This window comes from Nicotiana tabacum, chromosome 7, assembly GCF_000715075.1.
Source record: "Nicotiana tabacum cultivar K326 chromosome 7, ASM71507v2, whole genome shotgun sequence".
NCBI lineage: Eukaryota > Viridiplantae > Streptophyta > Magnoliopsida > Solanales > Solanaceae > Nicotiana > Nicotiana tabacum.
In genome coordinates, this window is record NC_134086.1 from 126,750,319 (window position 1) to 126,769,674 (window position 19,356).

The 19,356-nt window shown below is 35.4% G+C and overlaps 1 protein-coding gene across 1 annotated transcript; it reads left to right on the plus strand.

The window, feature by feature from the left end:
• The first annotated feature begins 6,360 nt into the window (after positions 1–6,360).
• Positions 6,361–19,136, plus strand: LOC107783221 (solute carrier family 40 member 3, chloroplastic-like). The gene is made up of 13 exons (XM_016604191.2): positions 6,361–6,888; positions 7,172–7,379; positions 7,475–7,538; positions 9,522–9,646; positions 9,822–9,911; positions 9,995–10,171; positions 10,270–10,344; positions 10,568–10,669; positions 10,758–10,869; positions 10,948–11,094; positions 18,090–18,196; positions 18,296–18,409; positions 18,665–19,136. Exons 1-13 carry the CDS (start codon positions 6,758–6,760, stop codon positions 18,956–18,958), a joined length of 1,746 nt encoding a protein of 581 aa, XP_016459677.2. The 5' UTR covers positions 6,361–6,757; the 3' UTR covers positions 18,959–19,136.
• Positions 19,137–19,356: the final 220 nt, after the last annotated feature.

Genomic DNA, 19,356 nt, shown 5'->3' on the forward strand with positions numbered 1-19,356 from the left:
GATTACAATTGCTTTGCAAATATGGTTACACAACTTCATGATATCAAACAAATTCCAAGCAACTCGATGCAATGAAATCTCAAAATTAGAGTCGTTCGAATGTGGGTAATGTCGGCTCACTTTAAGCCGGAAATACCGTATTCAATTGAATTGGCTTTACATGATTCGAAGGTAACATATTCAACTTTCTCATATTTTTAAACTTCCATTTCTCTAAGTATTTCTTTTGAGTGAAGAACGGTGCATGTATGAATGTTATGCTGCTCTTTTTTCACATTAGAACAATGGTGGACACGAAGAATTTTCGTAATTAAACAATCAGTAACATCAAAGACTGCTTTACTAAAGCAAGAAGTGTAATGTATTTGGTCAATTACATACTAAAATGCTACCGATGCACTATCCATGTCTGTTAAAGATGTCGATAGGTATCCAATTATTAAACATTAAGCAGCCAAATTGTTGATTCTCATAACATATGCAACTTCTTAAAGATTTTTCAAAGTAAGAATCACTAACTGTCTATTTTTGTATTTTTTTTCTGTATAATTATGCATCTTCACATAATTGAATTTCATCTCTTCGATCTCATTATTTGATTCTATTCATATAATTTTCTCCAGTACTATACGGTCTTTTGTCATACAAGACGAGATATTCTCATATAGTATTGACAAAGATCTCATGTATTGTGAAATCTTTAGAGAATCGATTAATAATAAGCGAAAGCTTCGATTTTTCCATTTGTTAAGCATAAATATTATCAGGTCTAAAATCGTTACTATTTTAGTATAATCAAAATTTCTTTTTTCTTTTTCCATTTACTGTTCAGTTATGTCAATTGCAACAGATTATAAGCTGGATTTTTAACATTCTATTCGAAACGAGTAAGTAAATGCAATTTGTTCTGGTTTTCTTATATTCTGCATTTTTTTAGTTTTGTAATGTCGATTTGAAAGAGTGGGATTCTATTTTCTGAGATAATATGAGAAATTTGATGTCTGGTCATAGAGTATTGACAAAGATCGAATGATTTACTTTTTTAACAATGATATGTGTTTGTATAGTCAACGATTTATTTTGTTTTGCAGACGAATTAGATGCAAATGACAGTAAGGGAAAAAATTTCAATCATCATTAAAGGTATATTGATGGTCTTAATCTATACAACTCCTTGCTTTCCTTCTATGATTGTAATGCAATAACAACTTGGATTGCATAAGTTGGACATATTTAAGTATGTTATACAACATGTCAGCATCAGACTCTATACTTAAAGTTTCGACTAAAAAAAATACACCCTCAATAGTCAATTCTGAACTAATATCATAGAAGGCTATACCATTTTTCATGACTTCAAAAATCATGTCGCAGTAGTATCTGAAAGGAAACACCCTCGTGACACGACAAACATACTCCATAAAGTGATATGGAAAGAGCTGCAACAGAACATAATGATATTAAGTTATTGTACATTATTCCCAATTCATAAGGTGCATATCCAATATATAACTTTATTGGTCTTGAAGGTAATAAAAGATCAGTATTTGACTAACTTCTATAATCTAAAGGTTCAACTTGCAATTGCTGAAGCCAAAAAGGAGCTCCTGGAGAGGCATCATAGCTTTATTTTTCAAGCTGGGGAGCAATATGCTGAATTTGTAGCACATGCTATGTTGTTGGAATCTGACATTCAGACTGCTGCTCCAAATCAACTACTAGACTGCTTAAGCCACTGCTTCAAATTTGGCAGTAGCACTGGAGATGATGTTCATCGTAAGCTTTCAAAGGTGATTGGATATCTACCTTGTGTGTGTACTTATGATATCATATCCTCATTATAATATAGCTAGATGTTTTGTCTCTTCTTTTTCTAAAAGATAATTGAAATACTAATTTCAATTCGTGCCATCTTTTCCATTCACAAACCTTATTTTGCCAGGTGCTCTGCTCATTTAATTTAAACAGTTACGTTGCTACCTTGCTCTCTTTTTCTTCGAACGTATGGAGTTTATACCTTGGCGCAAAATTTAGTGATTCTTATGGTTGATGTAGAATTACTTAAACATTAACTTTATGTATCTCTAACGCATGATTGTACATCTTTCTTTGATAATATGTCACTGAGGCCTGTATGTTTGAAATGAAGCTTCTTATGCCCTCCAATATAATGAATTTACTTTACATATAGATTTTGCATTAACTTACCATTTGTTGTTGTAGTTTTCTTCGTCCTCCTCTTTAGAATATCAAAAAAGTATTTTTAATTTTCTTTTGCCAGATTTGTTTGTTACTTCCAGTAATAAACATCTGCATATCTGCATATGGAAGGGACAATATGTACATAGGAACTGATCTTTCTGATATTCATGATATTACTTTTAACTACGCAAATCATTCAGTTAGAGTTAGCTCTTTTGTTCTGCCTGGACCAAAGTTTTGAGCCAAGAATTGTATTCACAGGAAAACTATTATACAGATTATAAACACAGCTAGAAGTGTATGCACTAAACTTTGAAATAGAAACTATACATTAACAATATAACTTCCTATATTTTTGTATATGACTTTTTATATTTAATAAAATTGAACTATTACCATGAAACATACACGAGGAACATGATTTCAACAATTTTGTGGGATGAACTTGTGGATCAAATTCAACCATACTTTAATGGATCTATGATGAGTAAGGATTTAGTGAATAAAGGTGTGGAAAGACTGAAAAGTTGTGGGGTACAATTGCTATGCATGTGAAAGATTGATTTTTTTGCTGGGATGATAAAAATAGTACTGAAAAAGCATTGAAAAATATAAACTTTGGGATTAAAAAATGAGAGCTTGCGGCTGTATCGTGGACTGTTGGGGCGGAGAAATCTTTCCTACTTGCATAAGTACTTGGTTAGGTGCACAAGTAGTCGGGTCAGGTATAGCTCTCTTCCTTCTATTTGTTTGATTAATACAAAGTTAATGTAGGGTGCCAATTTTTGCTTCTTATTGCTACCTCTTTTACGTGTTACAAAAAAAAAAAACAATATAGACTATTAAGCTATTACCTCTACAATGCAATTTGCCTTCTTATTGATGGTCTGCTACATTCTCATTGGTGTATTGTTTGGTCTCCACTGAATCAGAGGTTTTACTGGTCAACAAAGTCAGACTAATGTGCTTCATTCCTTTGGCTCTAAACCTTAGTACTCTTTCATTCTAATGAACTTAAGGCGTGTAATGGAAACACCATTACATTGCATTAGCTGATTAGTTAATTTACACTTGCATAGCATATTTTACAAGTTTTTGCTTGGTTGTCTATTGTTATGGATTAATAGTCCTAAATGCAAGCAAACTCAATTATTTTGTCGGTCTTGAGCTGAAATTAGTTCATGTTGTCCTCAGCTGAAGCTCTTGGTTCTATTGCATCCAGTAACTATCTTTAAAAAATTAATATTTTTATAATGATACTTACCCTCAAATGTAGTCCCTAATAATTGGTTTGATATGGTGAAGCATGTATCCAATTACAATAACAAGATACTAAAGTGAGCATGGATATTTTATTTAAAGTATTCTTATTGAATATTCTGTCAATTGTTCTTCGCTATAATTTCTCACGTTTTTTTGTAATATAATTAAAGAACGATGGAGGTAAAGTTACTTTGGCTTTTCTGGCGATTGGTGTTGCAGGAACTACTATAATGTTGTTTATATATTACATCCATAATATTTCCAACAGTTTATGAACAATTAATGTTTTCTTATTAGCTCTTACATTCCATGAACTTGCATAGTGTACAGGCGGACCACTAAAGTATCAAGGTGTCTAAAATTAGATTCTAGAATGAGATTCATATCAAGGCGGACCACTAATTTTTTTGACAATCCATCTGCTATCATTACGGTAATGTGTTATGTAACAAAGGCAGCCATACTTTCCATTTTGATAGGAAAGATATAATAAGTTTATAAAATTTATATATGTTTTATTTGTGATTATATTTTTCGTTTTAATTTGGTCATTGACAGGGAGGTTTGATTATATGTTCCAAAAAATAATAGCATTTTCATATTCTTTTGTATCTACCGTCTTTCCCAACATATATTTTCTTATAAAAAATTCTTATATTTATTATTCTCTGCGCAACGCGCGGGTACGGATATTAGTATATATATTGAATTAAAAATAATTTTGAATTTATAGATAAAGTTTTAAATTTTAAATTTTAAATTAAAAATAAAAAATTATCTTTTTTTAATCATGTTATCATATTTAATTCGGTTAATGACCATATGCAATCATGTTAGAAATTTTTGTTATATTTTCTAATTATTTAAATACTACTTCGCCTCTGACAAAATTTTTTTTACTCCATATAACTATAAAACTCTTTCACATTTAATACCCTATAATTATAGTTCTTTAAAATACTATAACTAGATTTGAATAAAGTAGATTTATTTTAAAATAAATGTAATATATAGGGTACACGTCTATGTTTATCCAAATAACAAAAAAGACTTTAAAAATCGAATAAAAGTTTACTTATATATATAATGAAGTAAACATACATGCTGGAGAAAATACATCACAAAAATTAGTCAATATTTAAAAAAAGTTTTTTCTTTTCTTTTCCTTTACGAAGAATATTTGTTTGAAGAATCAATTTGTATAAATGGACATCAAACAATTAACAAAATTTTAGTTATATAATTGCTATTATTAATTCAATTTAGCATATTTTAGGGATTGAAGAGTATAAGTTGGAACCCCTTCATTTAGCTGTAGTCAAGCAAATATTGCAAGGGTATAATATTTTTTTCGTTGAAGAATATTAGTTTGGAATCATTAGATTATGTGAAAGGTTTTTTTCCCTCGAACTCAACAAGAGAGATATTGGTTTCTAATTGATAGTTTCTATAGCGATTTTCAGTGTAACAAAAAATATATTTTATAAAAAAAAATTGGTAAGACGAGAAATATTTTTTATAAAATGTAAACAAATTACTTCGAAAAAACTCTTTACTTTTGTCTACTTTAAAGATAATAAAAATATAAGATATTTTTGAACATTAGTAGAGAGTTTTTAAAATTATTATAATAGAATTCGTATCATGGATAAACTCAAAAAACTAAAATCTTATGGAATATTTCCATAAATATCAGGCCAGATTTATTGTTTACTTTTTATAGCTAATATAAATAGATGATATGCTGACAACACACGATTATACACATATTATATATGGCTTGTATAAAAATTACACATCCTTCGATTGTTTAATTTAAGTGGTCGGATGAGCACCTATTTAGGCTGATTAGACAAAGCCAGAAGAAAAATATGAAAAAATTTAAACCAAAGACTAAAGATATAAATAAAATTCTTATATAGACAATTTCTATTAAAACTCATTTGAACTAAATTAATTTTTTGTAACAAAAGAAAGAATATATAAAAAAATAAGATAAAAGAAAAAAATATTAAAAAAATGTATGAAAGATCTAAAAACCAGAAATAAGAGATGACAACGAATTTCTTCTGATGATTCATCTTTGTTGAGTATAAAAATTTGGACATAAATATCATCGATTTCAAATCTTTTTTTCAACTCGAGTACACAAATTTTAAAGTTATTTACATATAAATCAAATAACTTAGTTATTTAACATCGTTAATATCAAATATCAAAATGGGGTCATACTGAAAAATAAATTCACTGACATTATTATAAAAATAATTTTGCTGAAAAATAAAATTTTAGAAACTAAAATTTTAAAAATGAAATATTTTTAAGAGATATCGACATACCAAATAAAAGTTCAAGTAGTAGTAAAAAAGTCCAGTCGTATCCAAAGAGTCATTCATAGTCTCAACATTTGATTGTTTTGCCATAATCATGAGTTATTATTTCGTTTCATGATTACTTTTAGGATCCAATGACATCGACGAGAATGATATCGAAAAAGAAAAATAGAAGAAATGGTTAATTTTTTCATGTAGTGTTTTTATTAATATCCAATGATGATCTATATTTACCAAGAAAATTTAAATTGTAAGACTATTTACATATAATTTAAATAACTTAAATAATTAACATGATTAGTGTTCGCGCATCCGCGCGGGTGCTAATACTAGCGAATATCAAAGAGGCGGCTATTTATGAAACATCCTAAGTGAATTCTTTTTCTGTTTTAGACCCTAAAATCCTCACATTCAGTAGTTTGGGTTTGTTTCGGGCACCAATAATGACAAACAATAGATAAGTAGTAGTATATATTTTGAGAGGGGAAAATATACACACACCAAAAAAGAAATACTCCTATGTAGAAAGGCCAAGTGTAAGGAATTGAGGACGAAAACAGAAGAAACTAGAACTATGGGGAAAGTTTCATAACTCCAACCACGGCTTAGGGACCAATTGAACAACTTTCGGCAATGAACAAACACGAGCCAACAGTTTCTAAAAGTTTTCAGCAAGTGGGCACAGCATTGGAGCAAAATCAAAACACGTCAGCAGCCAAAATTCTGGACTTAAGGCAATCCATTCGCGAGAGTTTTGAGTTGTCCGCCTCCGTATTCAACCAGATAACAATCCAGTTCCTCTGAGATTTCCACAAATACATTGTCCACACACACACGTCTCCATAAACGAATGACCCTAGGATTTACCGGCTAGGTGTTTCGGGCTGCATGAGTAGTTATCGAGAAGTATCGGTAGAAGAAATCCGTTTCTTCAAAGTTGTGAAGCAGTTAAATAAACCATGGCGGTTGTTGTTTCTCACGCTTTCCTTGCTGTTCGTCAAGTTCCGTTCATGTCGTCGTCTTCCTTTAGAATACGCCCTTGCTTCTCTTCTCGTCGATGGTTAACTACTCCTCGCTTTACCCCTCAAAGGTGCCTCCTTTATGCTTTTATTTTAAGCTCTTGACATTCTGAATCACTGATTTGGTACTGTATATCTGCGTGTGGGCATTGTGACTTTACCCCTTTTCCCCAATAAATAGCTTAAATTTGGTATTCGGACAAGAATGTAGCACTCGTATAGGATAGTGTGGTCATTGTTGATCCTCAAGGATCAAATGCCTGAGGAAAGTCAATCTAATTTACTACTAGCCAAACAGAGGAAAAATAATGTGATACAGTGCAAGAGTTGCTGAATTCTTTGGTTTTAATGCAGGGTTGGAAGTTTTAGCTCTAGATGTTCCATAAATACTGACGTCTTAACTGACATTGCAACTGATGAAGAGGTTCGGGATGATGTTGCAACTGATGATTTCGGCTGTTCAGTACCTGTTATTCATCTCAAATCTGATATCCTGGAAACTGAAGCACTAAACCTGCTAGCTAAGGGCACATTCGTGGACACTCTCTTGACAACATTGCCTGTAGGATTTGTTATGATTAATTCTACTCAGTCATTTGACTGCCCCTGTTCCCATCTAACTATCACTTTGATTTTTCTATTATTAATGTTGACCAGGTCCTAACGGAGGAGGAGCAGAATATTATTGCTGCAACACCTGCTCATCCAGCAGGGTTATACGGTTAGTCTTTTCCTCTTAGGTGGAGTGGCATTTCATATTAGTGTGGTAGAAGCTTAACTTATGGTTAAAAGTGAATGAATTGCTGTCTGCTGTACGTTAAAATGCTGATAAATGCATAACCTCAACCTGGTTTGGAATTAACCAAAGGATACTTCTGTGAAATACCAATACATCGAGAATCTGGTGCGGTCCTCTAGAAGTTCGTATGATATGAGGCTGAGACACAAATATCTAAAAAAGGGTAGCCCGGTGCACTAAGCTCCCGCTATGGTCCAGGGAAGGGCCAGACCGCAAGGATCTATTGTACACAGCCTTACCCTTTATTTCTGCAAGAGGCTGTTTCCACGGGTTGAATACATGACCTTCTAGTCACATGGCAATAACTTTATCAGTTACGCTAAGGCTCTCCTTCTGAGACATAAATATCTGTTCTTTTTTAATCATATTTCATATGGTAGATGGATTATTTGGAGTAACAAAGCAATGTCATTAAACAAGCTGAAGATTTGAATTTTGGGAGCTCCCTAAGAACTCAAATCTTTTATCTTCAGTAACGGTTTGAGAGCTCCCTAAGAACTCAAATCTTTTATCTTCAGTAACGGTATATATATAGTGTTTCCTACGAAAGTTATTTTATGTATGCTTTGAGACTTAATCTAACAAGACCACCACTACTGTTGTTGATGATTCATGGAATTCCGATCTCAGTCAGTTCAAGAAGATGCTAGATTTTGGTGACTGACTTTGGATCAGCTGTATTACATTATCTGGATACTACAACAACCCAGTATAATTCCACTAGTGGGGTCTGGGGAGGGTAATGTGTACGCAGACCTTACCCCTACCCTGGGGTAGAGAGGCTGTTTCCAAATAGACCCTCGGCATCCTTCCCTTTAAGAACTCCCCACCTTGCTCTTGGGGTTATGCTTGCATTAGTTATGCTAAAATATTTCTTATCCATTGTTTGGTTTGATGTCAGACAAAAGGGGTAAGCAACCTCCACTTCCAACCAAGAGGTCGTGAGTTCGAGTCACCCCAAGAGCAAGGTGGGGAGTTCTTGGAGGGAAGTATGCCGAGGGTCTATTGGAAACAACCACTCTATCCCAGGGTAGGGGTAAGGTCTGCGTGCACACTACCCTCCCCAGACCCCACTAGTGGGATTATACTGGGTGGTTATTGTTGTTGTTGTTTGGTTTGATGTATTAAAGCATTGCACAATTTTTTAAAGAATTGTTTGTTTACAAAAATACCCTCATAAACAGTCCATCACTTTATCTTTTTATAGAAACATATGTTGAGGAATGTTTAATTATGAAAAGATTTTAAAAAAATTATTTGATTTGTCTACTTATATTGTAGTATAGAACTGAATATTTGTTTATAAAAAAGGAAATATGCTAAGTATTTATTTATCACTTTCTTGGATTATTAGGCAAAGAAAGTTTAAATTAAAAAATAAAAGGAAAATGAGTTGATTATAAGTGCATTCCAATACGTAGTAATAGAGTACAAATTTATAAATTTACAATGAAGAAATTGGCAGAGTATAGATATAAATAGCGGGAGCAATTTCAATATCAAACTTTACATCAAACTTGCATTAATATAATAGCATATTTTAATCAAGCATAAATTTTGAAGGGCAAATTTGTCTTTAACTAATCTAATGCATGCATTGAAACCCATTGCATTGTTAATAACATGGTTTCCTATGCATTAGTTATGCTTAGGATAATGCTAAATAGGGTTTATAACTGATGCTTGCTTAACTAATGCATATGTTCAAAAAGTGTACCAAACAAGGTATTATTAATATACAAAGCTTATGCATGCATTATTCCACAAAACCCCCCGGCACATCACCAGGGTAATTTGTTTGATAAGTAGTTTGACTTTGAAAACATGACCAGTTAATGATTAGTCGAGTTATGCCGGTAATCTCTGAACATTTTATAGATTTCTGATGTCAATGCATTCGAACAGCTTTATATGCTAGTTGCCTGGCTGGGAATTTGGTGGAACAACTTTGGAATATTGCCTCGCCTGCTGCTATTGCATTGATTCATCCTAGTCTTCTTCCTGTAGCACTAATGGCTTTCGTTGCTAAGGTATTAAATTTTACTTTCTTGGATAAGGTAAGATGTTTTATTTTATTAATAGAAAGGTATCAAGAAGGTGCGAAAGAGGTTTAAAAAGAGCAGGACGGTCCTTGATTAGAAGTTACAGGAAGACTAAAGGCTTGAAGATAATTATTTACCTTACATCCTGCTATACTTTGTACAGCTTGCTGTAATTGGTGGAGGTCCTCTGGTTGGCAAGCTTATGGATCACTTTCCGAGGGTACCTGCATATAATTGTCTATCTATAGTCCAGGTATCCTTTTCGGGGTGTGTCGCTAAGGAATGGTGTATGCAAAACTTTTTCCTGCAAGTTTTCTAATACTTCTTTTCTGTCAGACAGCTGCCCAGTTGGTGTCTGTTGGAATGATTATACATGGTCATACTCTTCATCCAACATCTGCATCATCTTTACTTTTCCGTCCTTGGTTTGTTGTGCTTGTTCTAGCGGGAGCTGTTGAGAGGCTATCTGGGTTGGCATTGGGGGTCGCAGTGGAGCGTGATTGGGTTGTTTTGGTACTGCTGTTTGAACTTTGTTTTGTCAACTATATCTTACTTTTTGACTACTTAACGGTGCTTGAGCAGTTTCCTAATTTTAAGTCATGTTTTTACAGTTAGCTGGAACTAATCGCCCAGTTGTTCTTGCTCAAGCAAATGCTATTCTAAGCCGTATTGACCTCTTATGCGAGGTAATAGGCAATTCAATGGCAGCTTTTCCCCCCCTCTTTTGCAGCGTAATGATTATGAATGATCTAAAAAAATATATTCAGATGTATTGATATTTTGTTTCTATTGAGTTAAGTTTATCAAACATACTTTACTTGAAATTTGCAGTGATTGTCATTTAAGTTAAAAATTTGGTCTTTTATGATTTATCTTATAGCTCTCTTTTTTTTTCCGGGATAATTTTAGATTGCTGGTGCGGCATTGTTTGGCATTCTTCTGTCTAAATATGAACCAGTTTTATGCTTAAAAATTGCTGCCGGTTTGATGATTGGGGCACTTCCTGTTTTGGTAAATCTTAGTTCTGGTTCTATTTCATTCTGTGATTTGAAGTTTAGAACACTGTGTAGCTCTTAAATGTTATCACCTTTTTTACTAGGTATCTCTGACATGGCTAACCAACAAGCTTTCCTCTGGGGTTCTTGACCGTGCTGTGCAAACTTGTTGCAGTTGTTCCTCCGAGCGGTCTTTACTAGAATCTGAAAATATAGGTATCTTCTCTTGAGTTGAGTTACAATGAAGGTGGAAATAGATTTTACTTTTATACTGAGCCTGTTGTTTGTTTTCAGTGAGAGTGGGTCTGGAAGCTATAAAGCATGGATGGTTTGAATATGTCAAACAACCTGTTCTTCCAGCAAGCATAGCCTATGTGCTTTTGTACTTCAATGTTGTTCTTGCACCTGGTGGTTTAATGACAGCATTCTTAACACAGCAAGGTAATTTCTGCATTCTAGACTCGTGATATTCTCACCTTTAGATTTTGCTTGTGTCACTAATTGGATTTTGATAATGTAGCTACTCTTAATAAACCTACCAGTGGCTATAATGATAGCTTTCTTGGTGTCTCTAAGCATGGTTGTTTTGGATATGATGATGGTTTACTTGGTGGCTCTACATGAAAACTGATTTGAGATGTATGATCATCTATTTGACTCTTGCAGTGTACTGAATCTTACCACTTCATGAAACAATTTACAAGCTCATAGAAAGTGCTCAAACATTAGGGTAGACAACCTGGATTGGTTTGTTGGACCATGACCTATAAGAAATAAAAAAGTTTGAATTGAATCAATGCTTTTGTTTGTTTGAACTTTTGATTATTATTTCATCAATTTGAAATTTATATGGTATTTATGAGCTATCCTGGTTTGTCACAGCCCTTGAGGTCTTGAAGAAATTACAGTTAATCCTATTTATGGAGAGAAACTCATATCTGTGAAGTGTACTTTTTGTCATGCGGATATATACCATATAGAAGGGATGTTCTTAGAAAGAAACGAAATGTTTAACCTTCTTTATCTGTAGATTAAGTCGTTACTGACTAGGAACCGTTAAAAACATTTAGCTGTTGATTGTTATTAACGTTTATTTATTTATTTTTATTTTTTAAATTTTTATGGATGAGGATCTATGATGGTTTTGTCCCAAAATCCTTCTAATGCCTTAAGATATCCTATTAACAAGTAGCCTAAACTCTACACCATAATAACTTGAGATAGTCCCCATCTTTATTTCTAGATATTTCTCTTGTAGTAATGTATTATCTGGGGAAAGAATGTGAGTTGACTCAAAACCTTAAGACAACATCTTTAAATCTCTTTGGATTCCCTTATCTTATCGAATAGGGGATATTACACGAGCATCTTGATTATGGGGTTTATATGTGGACTTTAATGCTATTAACACCCTTATGCATGTTTAACTGATTTTGGGTTGACATGTGTACTTATTGCAAAGTTATGAGTGTGGGAAAAGGTATGCCAAAGCTTGGTCTTTATATGAGCATCCAACTTGAAAGCTTAGGACAGTAGGTCGAGTAATTCAAGACCTTTGTAACTCCTTTTTAGGACACTGTACAACTCTTATCACTTAAGAATAAAATAGCCGTATGAATTCATAGACGGTTTCTCTTACCCTCAGAGAAGAGGGGTTGCTCTGATGGTAAGCAACCTCCACTTCCAACCAAGAGGTTGTGAGTTCGAGTCACCCCAAGAGCAAGGTGGGGAGTTCTTGGAGGGAAGGATGCCGTTGGAAACAGCTTCTCTACCCCAGGATAGGGGTAAGGTCTGCGTATACACTACCCTCCCCAGACCCCACTAGTGGGATTATACTGGGTTGTTGTTGTTGTTTCTCTTACCCTCAGAATGGATGGAATGCTCCTATATTGACCAGATTTTCCAAGAAAATTATCCATTACAAGAGGACCCAAAGGTGTGGCCTAACCGTCAATGTGGGTAAAAGTTAAAAACCATGGAGAAAAGATTATGTTGCCTAAGCCTTGGTGAGTAGAGTTACATGGTGCTTGTGCTGGTAGGAGGTAGCAGGTACTCGTGGGAATAATCGAGGTTGTGCAAGATGGCCCGAACACCACTTTTATAAAAAAGAATTATCCATTACAAGAAGGAAATAATTAAATACTTTAATTTTTAAAATCCTTAGTGATTGCAATGTTGACTTAAAAATTCATGTCTAATCCTTTGACCCGCACAGCACCGTGGGAATATTTTGGTGTTGGCAAGCATAGGTGACTTTCTCTGTGTGGTGTCTTGGGCAGTTTCACCCAGTGGACCATGTTTTCGCCTAGGTTATGTTACACACGCACATGCCACTTCTTGGATGTTTCAGGATATTTTTCATGTGAAATTGTGAGTGTGTCCAACAAGCGCAGTGGCCTTTTAGTTGTAAATTAGGTGCTCACACCTTTTAAATTCAAGCAGCTTGCTGGCTTTATTAATAGTGTTTTTGCAACTCTAAGTGGCATATCCTGTAAACACTGGTCTTGTTATGCACTCCATCTTAGAAGTTTGCAACTAAATTGGAAATTTGCATAATCCATGTATGACCTATATGCTTTCTGAAGTTTGTAGGTAATTGCTCAGATGAATGAGAGTTGCACTTCCTGCAAAAGCTTTAAAATATATCAAAAACTCATCATTGCTAAAAAAAACTGAAATTGAAAATAGTGACCACTTTCAAAAGATCTTCAAAGAAATAGGAGATCTCTGTGGGGGATGGTTAGCTACAGAAGAAGAAACTGATCTCAAAAACCATCTTAAGTGGGCAAGAATCAAAATTGTTGGTGATGGCAGAAAGACTCCCAATGAGGTGGGGATTGAAAGAGACGGAACCAAATTTTTCATCCCAATCTGGGCTGAAAGAAAGACACGGTATGAGCTTAACACTGGTAAAGGAAAGGCAAGTGGACAATTTGCACAAGGTTCAACTTCGATGAATCAGAGCAGTAAAGTGTCAAAAGTCAAGCTGAAATCCTATGACCCCGATATGGCTGCACAAGTCATTTTTAATGACCTCTCGTGTGAGATCTCTGATGATACTGGGCGGAAGCCTTATATCGAGGAAATGGGAGGGCCTTCTTACTCGGGGGCAAAAGAGTCCTCTCCAGGGGACCAAACCCTCAATGTGAATCTCGAAAGTATGCAAAAGGAAACAATTACCAGTTGCAATCAGTCAGATGGAGGAGCAGATTGGGCAAGATCGGAACAGAAGGAAGGGGAGCAAAGCATAAACTCAGAGATGGGGAATGAACATGTGGGAAGCACTGTGGAACACCTAAAGCAACTTAGCTCTATTCAAGAGTGGGAAATCGAGGAGGTGATTCCTATAGCAGTTCAGCAACACATTCCATCACTGGATAAAGACATGGATGCAACAATATGGGTCCACCAAAATATGATCAAATTGGGGAAAATGTTTGGAGTAGATTTTCAAGGACATGAAGAAGAAGCACTGGAGTTGCTAATGCAAATTGACAGCTGCAGACAGGTAAGAAGGGTGGAGACAGAGTTGGAGGTGAAGAAACAAAGATTCAAAGGATCACTGGAATTAAAAGGTTTAACTTCGTTCGATGTCAAGTTCAAGAGTGATGGAAAAAGGAGTAGGGGAAGAGATCTATCAATCATTTCTATATGATGATCAAAGTAATTTCCTGGAATGTAAGGGGATTAAACGATAAGAAGAAAAGGGAGATAATAAAAAGTCAAGTGCAGAATTGGAGGGCAGACATTATTTGCATGCAAGAAACAAAAGTCGAGGGGGATATCGAGGAAATTGTCAGGCAAATATGGGGTGGTAGATGGGTGAGGTATGCATGTTTAGAAGCTAGCGGCACGAGAGGGGGGATTTTGTTGTTATGGGATTGCAGAGTATGGAAAGGGGAGGTGTTACAGACTGGTGCATACACTTTGACGTGCAAGTTTGACGCTCTTCTACAGAATTTTCAATGTCACATAACAGGAGTGTATGCTCCAAATTGTAGAATATAAAGGAAAAAAGTATGGAGAGAAATTGGTGCAGTGAGGGGATTGATGGAAGGTCCTTGGGCGGTTTGTGGCGATTTTAACGTTACAAGGTACCCTTCTGAAAAACGGGAATGTTCAAGGAGGTCCAGAGCGATGGTGGAGTTTTCGGATTGTATAGAAGATATGGAGTTAATAGATCTTCGACTTGAAGGAGGAAACTATACTTGGTTCAAAGGGGACAATCATACAGCGGCTTCAAGAATTGATAGATTTCTCATCTCAGAAGAATGGGATGTAAGGTTCAGAAATATCAAGCAATCTATCCAACAAAGGTTGATTTCGGACCATTCACCTGTGGCTCTAGACTGTGGTGCGTGGGAACAAGCTAAATCATACTTTAAGTTTGAAAATTGGTGGCTGAATGTGGAAGGCTTTGAGGATAGAATTAGAGAGTGGTGGGGATCTTTTGAATTCTCAGGAAGACCTGATTACATTTTAGCTTGCAAGTTAAAAGCTCTCAAGGGCAAGCTAAAAGGATGGAGTAGATGTTACGAAGGGAATTTGGGACTGCAGAAATCAAAATTGCTAAGTCAACTAGCAGATTTTGAGACAACGCAACAACTAAGAGCGTTGACAGAGGAGGAATCAGTCAGGAAAGCAGTCACTCTAATGGAGATTGAGGTGCAACTCAAGAATGAAGAATTGGCATGGAGACAAAAATCAAGAGCTTTGTGGCTCAAAGAAGGAGATATGAATACAAAATTTTTCCATCGGACTGCAAATGCACGCAAGAGAAACAACAACATTGACCAAATAATGATTCGACATGAAGTAATCGAGGATCCAGAAAGAATAGAGAACGAGATCATAGAATTCTACAAGGAGCTTTACACAGAACCTGAACAGTGGAGACCAACAGTCAATTTCGAAAATAGTTCAAGCATTTCTGAATCAGAAAGGGAGCCTTTACAGAGTAATTTTGAGGAACAAGAAGTGCTGAGCAGTCTGAAGATGTGTGCAAGTGACAAGGCTCCAGGGCCAGATGGATACACAATGGGTTTTTTCAGAAAGTGCTGGGACATTCTGAAGGAAGATATCATGGCGGCTTTTAACAACTTCCATTCACAGGAGATGTTTGAGAAAAGCTTCAATGCAACATATATAGCTTTGATTCCAAAGAAGACAGGTGCGAAAGAATTGAGAGATTTCAGACCGATCAGTCTGATAGGGAGCTTCTACAAACTGCTCGCAAAAGTCTTAACTGAAAGACTTAAGAGGGTGGTTGGGAAAATTGTCGATGCTCAACAAATGGCGTTCATCAAAGGAAGACAAATAATTGATGCAGTGTTGATTGCTAATGAAGCTGTGGACTCAAGAATAAAAAAGAAAAAACCTGAAATCTTATGCAAATTGGATATCGAGAAGGCCTATGATCATGTGAACTGGAGCTTCCTACTAAGAATGTTAGAACAAATGGGTTTTGGGCAAAAATGGATTAGATGGATGAAATTTTGTATATCTACTGTGAAATTTTCCATTCTTATAAATGGATGTCCTAAAGGTTATTTTCATTCACACAGAGGTCTCAGACAAGGTGATCCTTTATCTCCCTTTCTATTCATCATAGCCATGAAAGGATTAAACAACATGATCAAAACGGCTAAAGTCAGTGGATGGGTTAAAGGCTTTGAGGTAAACAGGAGTGGGGCTAACAATCTAGAGATCACACATCTCCAATATGCAGATGATACTCTAGTCTTCTGTGATGCTGAAAAAGACCAACTTAGATTCTTAAGGATCATTTTGGTTTTATTTGAGGGAGTATCAGGATTACACATTAACTGGAGAAAGAGCAATATTTTTCCCATTAATGAAGTTAACAATATGGGGCAACTGACTCAGATATTGGGAGGAGAACTTGGGTCCCTATCAACTGTTTACCTTGGGATGCCTCTTGGTGCAAGATCCAAATCAAAAGAAATCTGGAATTCAGTCATAGAAAAGTGTGAGAAGAAGTTGTCAAGATGGAAATCGCAGTACCTATCATTGGGGGGTAGGCTAGTTCTAATCAACTCAGTATTAGACTCTCTACCTACTTACATGATGTCTTTGTTCCCAATTCCAGCAGGCGTTCTACAGAGATTGGACAAACTCCGAAGAACTTTCCTTTGGCAAGGCAATAAGGAGAAAAAGGTCTTCGATTTAGTCAATTGGAAGACGCTAACAATGGATAAAAAACAAGGTGGAATGGGGATTAGGAATTTGAAGAACCAAAGCAAGGCTCTTAGAATTAAATGGTTATGGAAGTACTCTAAAGAACCCCAATCTTTATGGTCCAAAGTGATCAAAGCAAAGTATGGTGAAGAAAACAACTGGGTGTCAAAAAGAGTCAGAACATCACATGGAGTAAGTGTGTGGAAATCCATCAGAGAACCTTGGCCAATAATGAAGAATCATTCCTCCATAAGAGTGAACAACGGAAGGAACACATCATTTTGGAGTGATAACTGGTTAGGAATTGGAAGCTTAAAGGAAAGATACCCAGATATGTTCGTTGTTGCACAAAACCAGCATAAGACAGTAGCTGAAATGAGGAGTTGTCATGGATGGGAAATAGCTCTAAGAAGAGAGCTGAATGACTGGGAGATAATAAGACTAACTGACCTCTACAAAGAGCTGGAAGCATTTACAGGATTACAGGAAGGTTTGGATTCAATATGGTGGAAGAGGCACAACAGAGGGGTTTACCGAGTGAAGGATGCATATAAGATTTTGAATCATGATAATCAACAGGTAGACACATGGCCTTGGAAACATATATGGAAAACAAAGATTCCATACAAGGTAGCTTGCTTCACTTGGCTACTAGCAAAGGAGGGGTTTTAACCCAGGATAATCTCATAAAAAGGGGAATATCTCTGTGTTCAAGATGTTTTCTGTGTGGAGAAAATGCAGAAACTGTCAACCATTTGTTTCTACATTGCAAGATTACAGACCACTATGGAAAATCTTTATAAGTCTTAGGGGTATTTCATGGTCAATGTCATACAAGATTAAAGATGTCATTTATAGTTGGGAAGTAGCTGGAGCTGAAGCAACTAGCAGAGATAGATGGAGGACTGTTCCGGCTTGTATTTGGTGGACAGTCTGGAGGGAAAGGAACACTAGATGTTTTGAAGACAGAAGCAATCCACTGCAGAAGATCAAACTCAATTGTATTCTTCTATTTTGTTTTTGGTGCAAACAGATGTACACAGAAGATACATTGACAATCATAGACATACTAGGATCCTGCTAGGTTTTAAATTAGAATATCTTCAAATTCTCTCTATGTAAATTTGGTTTTCAGTGCAACCTATGTATGATTTTTATAATATATACAATAGTTACCAATTCAAAAAAAAAATAGTGACCACTTTAATCTCAAGGGAACATCACTGTAATGATTTCAGGTTTAAATCCATCTGTTATTGGGGGCTTCAGTGGAATATGTGCTTTAATGGGCGTCGCAGCAACATTTGTCTCTGCAAAGATGGTCAAGCACCTTGGCATCTTAAGGGTTGGTTCTGCTTCTTATATGTTTCTTGTTCTTGTCAGAAATAGTGTCCTCTTATCATTCACAGTCTGGGTCTAACTTTCATGAATTTTAAAATATCAGGCTGGAGCTGCTGGCCTAATTTTCCAGGCTTCGCTTCTGACCACAGCTGTTGCTGTCTACTGGAGTGGATCTCTTTCTCAGCAGACTCCCGTTTTCTTTTTCTTGGCTTTAGTTGTAAGTTATTGCTCTTGTTATTTTTGCTTTAAATGAGAATTTTTTGTGGCCAACTATATAACCTTTTATTTGCATTTAAAGAACCTATTTTTGAAAGTGCTTTATCTTTCGACAGATTGCTTCATGAGAATTTTATATTCATCTAGTTTCGTTGGCATGCTCTGGTACTTGTATGATTTAGTGACTGTAAAGATGATCTGAAATTGGATAATTGTTATCGTAAGTTCAAGAAGACTTATGTTGACTATTTCACAGGTATTGTCAAGACTGGGACACATGTCCTATGATGTCATTGGGCAACAGATTCTACAAACTGGAATACCTGCATCTAAGGCTAATCTTATCGGAACAACCGAGGTTGCTGTTGCAAGTTTAGCAGAATCAATCATGTTAGGAGTTGCAATAATTGTTAATGATGTCTCACATTTTGGATTTCTAGCGACACTTTCCCTTGTATCAGTAGTTGGGGCAGCATGTCTATACTGTAGATGGTTGGAAAGTCCGACAGATACACAAAGGACTCTTTTCTCTTTTAGCCCTCATTTTTGAAATGCCAAAAATAAGTAGCAAGTAGTTGTAAATTCTTCTGTAGCATGGTTTTAGTCATCATATTGAAAGTTGTACATCCCAATTGAACTGCATCCAGTATGGCTTTTGTAAATAGTTACTACTATATCAGCTAACATTCATTTTATATAAAAGTTGTGAAGTACTCATTTGAAGTGAAGTAGGATCTTTCAAGTTTTTGTATGGATTTGTTAAGTCGGACATATGTGAGATAGAAGCTTTAATTATTTCATGCTGCAGCAATTTTTTACCCCATCCCTCCATCTCTAAGGACAATAATTTCCATCAGTTTTGCGGACGTGACATCCTTGTATAACTCTCTATTTATCTCGGTGCAAGACTGTTAATATTAGCATGTCCACTGAGGCTGTATTTTTTTA

Excerpts from the sequence above, each read along its gene's own strand:
- LOC107783221 (XM_016604191.2), top strand. The coding sequence starts at position 6,758 with ATGGCGGTTGTTGTTTCTCACGCTTTCCTTGCTGTTCGTCAAGTTCCG. Across the intron at positions 11,095-18,089 it reads AGCATTCTTAACACAGCAAG|GTTTAAATCCATCTGTTATT; the intron begins GTAATTTCTGCA and ends TAATGATTTCAG. Across the intron at positions 18,410-18,664 it reads TCTTTTTCTTGGCTTTAGTT|GTATTGTCAAGACTGGGACA; the intron begins GTAAGTTATTGC and ends ACTATTTCACAG.